The following is a 4047-nucleotide window of genomic DNA, read 5'->3' on the forward strand; positions in this document are numbered from 1 at the left end:
ATTTATTTTTTATTTGTCAGCATCACCACACCAGACCCAATGTCTTCAGAGGCCAGAGAGGTGCTTCTGGAGGTTTACATCAACGGTGTCCTCTACTCTGCTGATAGTTACTCGGCTTTCGATGATAAAGATGTGCAGCTGGAGTTGGAGATCACTGACGCCGTCTACGAGCCTGTCGGCTGCAGCTCATCTCAAGAGGTAGAGGTGAGGTTGCAGGTCTTAACGAACGATCAGGTCTCCGTCAGATACTACAGTCCTGGAGAGATACGCCTGGAGGTTCAGGAGGACAACGTCTCAGTCTGCGAAGTGAACGATTTGCAGCTGGAGATGAACAGGAACGAAGGCATCTCTGAGTTGACGAACCCTCCGCTGGTGATACACCATGAAGATCTGAACCAACTGGAGGAGAACCACCCAAGAGGTGTCTTATTCATGTTATTAGAGATGTTTCTGAAAGTCGGTTATTATACTGTTTTTTCGTGTAAGTTTCTGTCCACTTCTCTGGTTTTCCAGTAGTAACACCTCCTAGAGTTTTAAAGCTACAGCCACTGAGTTGGACAGAGACTTTCAGGCTTGTCTGAATCTTTTCTTACCGATCTGACTTACAAAATAATTATAACCGACTTCTAAACAAACGCAAACTCTGATTTCCATTAGTTGAAAACTTTTGCCCCGTAATGAATAGTTTAGAGTTTATCCACCACAGTTTTATCTATCTATTTACTAAAACGTGTTGAAAACATGCTAGAAACAATTAGCAGAGTGTTCTTTAAAAGTTTTATTGGTTTTTAATGTGGGCTACATCTACATCTAAAACCAAACTGCATTGGTACAGTTCATATGTGACGTCGCCAATCAGGATCTGTCTCTTGTCTGTTGCCTTCAAGCATTTAGAAATTATTTTAAACTTTCTAACTAGACTTTCTGCCAAGTTTGTCATCAAACTTTACTCATCTAGTTTGTTTTCCTCTTTTTCAGAAAGCACTGCTATGCAAATGTTTAAGAAAATTAAGACATTCTTCAAACAAATGCATCCATTTGACCTGAGAAGAAATGAGAGATCTGTTGGACAACCTGAAGTGGATCTTCTGGATCCTGAGGAATCCTGTGTCCCAGATCCAAGAGCTCAAGAGCCAGAACCTAAAATGGATCTGGTCGATACAGAGCAATGGTTTATTTCTGAAAGGGATCTAGTTGTTCCCCCAGAAATGGATCTGTTTCTTCCTCCAGAATTGGATCTGGTTGCTGTTCCTGAACTTAAACTGGATGTGGATGATTCAAAGGAATTACAGGTCATCCCAAAAGGTGAAGAGATGCAAAAAGAAATGTCTTATAATTTGGACTAATTGCTTAAACTGGTTAGAGGTGGTTTTAATGCCGCATTATTTGTTTTTCTTATTTTGTCAGAAAGTACCAAAGCGACGAAGATTAAAGAAGTTGCCAGCTTCGTCCTGACCAAGGAAGCAGAATACGTTGCAGTGAGGAACATACAGAAAATTAGCATCTCAGCACAGCCTGAGATGAACCTGAGTGTTCCTAAACAAGAACCTGAAGAGGATCTGGTTGTTTATACAAAACCTAAACGAGGTCAGATTGATTCAGTGGAACTGTACCCTTTGGGTCTATGTGCTCAAGATTTAGAGTCTGAAGAGTATCTTGTGCTTCCTTCAGAACCTAAACAAGGTCCGGTTGATTCTGTGGCACTGTACCCTCCGGCTCTATGTGTTCAAGAATCAGACTCTGAAGAGGATCTGGTCGATCCTCCTGAACCTAAACTAGGTTTGGTTGATTCTGTGACACTGTACCCTCGGGGTCTATGTGTTCAAGAATCAGACTCTGAAGAGGATCTGGTTGATCCTCCTGAACCTAAACTAGGTTTGGTTGATTCTGTGACACTGTACCCTCGGGGTCTATGTGTTCAAGAATCAGACTCTGAAGAGGATCTGGTTGATCCTCCTGAACCTAAACTAGGTTTGGTTGATTCTGTGACACTGTACCCTCGGGGTCTATGTGTTCAAGAATCAGACTCTGAAGAGGATCTGGTCGATCCTCCTGAACCTAAACGAAGTTCAGTTGATTTGGTGGAACTGTACCCTCCGGGTCTTTGTGCTCAAGAATCAGAATCTGAAGAGTATTTTCTGGTTCCTTCAGAACCTAAACAAGGTCTGGTTGATGCAGTGAAACTGTACTCTCCAGGTTCAATCGTTCCTGATCCAGAGCATGAATATGAATGGGATTTGGTGGATTATGTGGAACTTTATCCCGCAGGTCCAAGCGTTCCTAAACCAGACCCTGACAAGTATCCAGATGATCCTCCTGAACGCAAATTGAATGTGGTTGATTCGTTGGAACTGTGCGCCTGGGGTTCAAGCTTCCCTGAGCCACAACCTGAAGTAAATCTGTTTGATTCGATAGAGTTGTGTGCCCCAGGTGAAAGCGTTCCCAATCCATACCTTGAAAGGTATGTGGCTGATTTAAAACAATCTGAAGTGGAATCTGAGCTTTTAAGCTTGGAAAACTACGTCCCTCTAAATGTGTTCCAACTGGAGCAACGTTTGAAGAATTGCAAACAGCAGCAGAGTCATGTGACTAACATCTGGACCAGGCTCTTCATCGGAGATGAGTAAGTCTCCAACATAACTTCTTTCCTGTCTTTGTTCTGTCATGTGTGTCTCTGGAGCACAGAAGAAGTCATAAGAGCTCACTTCATGACAAGGAGACAACTTGTTGATTTAAGATGATTTTCTCAGTATTTGAATTTTTGATTGCTCGTATATTCTGAATGCTTAACCCAGTAACCTGTTCTTGTGCAGAGAGATCGCCACGGACCGAGATGCTCTGCGGGAGATGTGCATCACTCACATCCTCAACGCCGCAGCCCCAAAGAAAGACCTGAAGTACCTCCTGGGAAGATGTTCTAAAGACGACGTCGCAGGATCGGTCAATACAGGGTCCATATATTACAGAGGCTTGCACATCAATTATTACGGCTTGCCTACCGCTGACAGACGCTGTTCAGACATCAGCAAGTACTTCAGACCGGCTGCTAAATTCATTGACAAGGCCCTGCGAAAGCGAGCGAGTAAGCTGATGCACACACACACACACACATCTTTTATCAAGCTCTTTGCAGTCTAGGAATGAGTGTTTGACTGTCGTTCTGTTGTCTTTCCTCAGATAAGGTGCTGATTTGCTGCAAGCAGGGTGTGGAGCACTCGGCCACTCTGTTACTGGCGTATCTGATGATCTACCATGACATAATGCTGGAGGAAGCCATCGATTACGTCATAAAGTGGAGACGCATCGAGCCCTCCAGAGACTTCCTGGAGAAGCTGATGCTTCTCAACGCTGACCTTGTGCAGAAGCGCAAACTCAAGCTGCAGGACATGAAAGCAGGGAAAAAAAAGAAAAGATGGCAGCTAAAAAAAAAGTAGAGAGTGCATAGGAAAAATGCTCACAAAAAGCAAAAAAAAATGAGAGTAGTGTACAAAACTGTACAAATTAGAAAGTTATTATTTTTCATTATGTTTTTATTATGTTTTAGAATTTTGAATTATGTTGAGTTTTAAGATTAATGGTAATGTCTGTAAAATTACCAGATTCTCTGAAATGAGCCGGCAGAATGTGCCTTTTACTTTTTCATGTATTTATTTCTTGCACTCTAGATGAGGAAGTGCACAGTTAAAATAAGTTATTGATCAGATAAGTAAAAAATATGAAATAAAAAAATGTAAATAATGAAATAGTAAGAAAAAAAGTAAAAAATATAAAACAAAAAAAGTAATGTAAATAATGTAATAGTAATAAAAACAGTAAAAATATAAAATAAAAAAATGTAAATAATGAAATAATAATAAAAAAAGTAAAAATATAAAAGAAAAAATGTAAATAATGAAATAGTAATAAAAAAGTAAAAATATAAAATAAAAAGTAATGTAAATAATGTAATAGTAATAAAAAAGTAAAAAGAAAAAAATGTAAATAATGAAATGGTAATAAAAACAGTAAAAAATATAAAAGAAAAAATATCAAATAAAGAAATAGTAA

The 4047-nt window shown here is 39.8% G+C and overlaps 1 protein-coding gene across 1 annotated transcript in view; it reads left to right on the forward strand.

Moving 5' to 3' along the window:
- LOC122334486 overlaps nucleotides 1-3760 on the forward strand; it is a 4752-nt gene extending 992 nt beyond the window's left edge. Inside the window, exons 1-5 of the mRNA XM_043232455.1 lie at nucleotides 1-421; nucleotides 979-1305; nucleotides 1408-2623; nucleotides 2814-3082; nucleotides 3178-3760. The exon at nucleotides 1-421 is cut by the window's left edge and continues 992 nt beyond it. Coding sequence (XP_043088390.1) covers nucleotides 40-421; nucleotides 979-1305; nucleotides 1408-2623; nucleotides 2814-3082; nucleotides 3178-3434 — 2451 coding nt within the window. The 5' untranslated portion in view covers nucleotides 1-39 and the 3' untranslated portion in view covers nucleotides 3435-3760. The remainder of the gene's footprint in view (nucleotides 422-978; nucleotides 1306-1407; nucleotides 2624-2813; nucleotides 3083-3177) is intronic.
- The last annotated feature ends 287 nt before the right edge of the window (nucleotides 3761-4047 follow it).

This window comes from Puntigrus tetrazona, unplaced genomic scaffold, assembly GCF_018831695.1.
Source record: "Puntigrus tetrazona isolate hp1 unplaced genomic scaffold, ASM1883169v1 S000000528, whole genome shotgun sequence".
Taxonomy (NCBI): domain Eukaryota; kingdom Metazoa; phylum Chordata; class Actinopteri; order Cypriniformes; family Cyprinidae; genus Puntigrus; species Puntigrus tetrazona.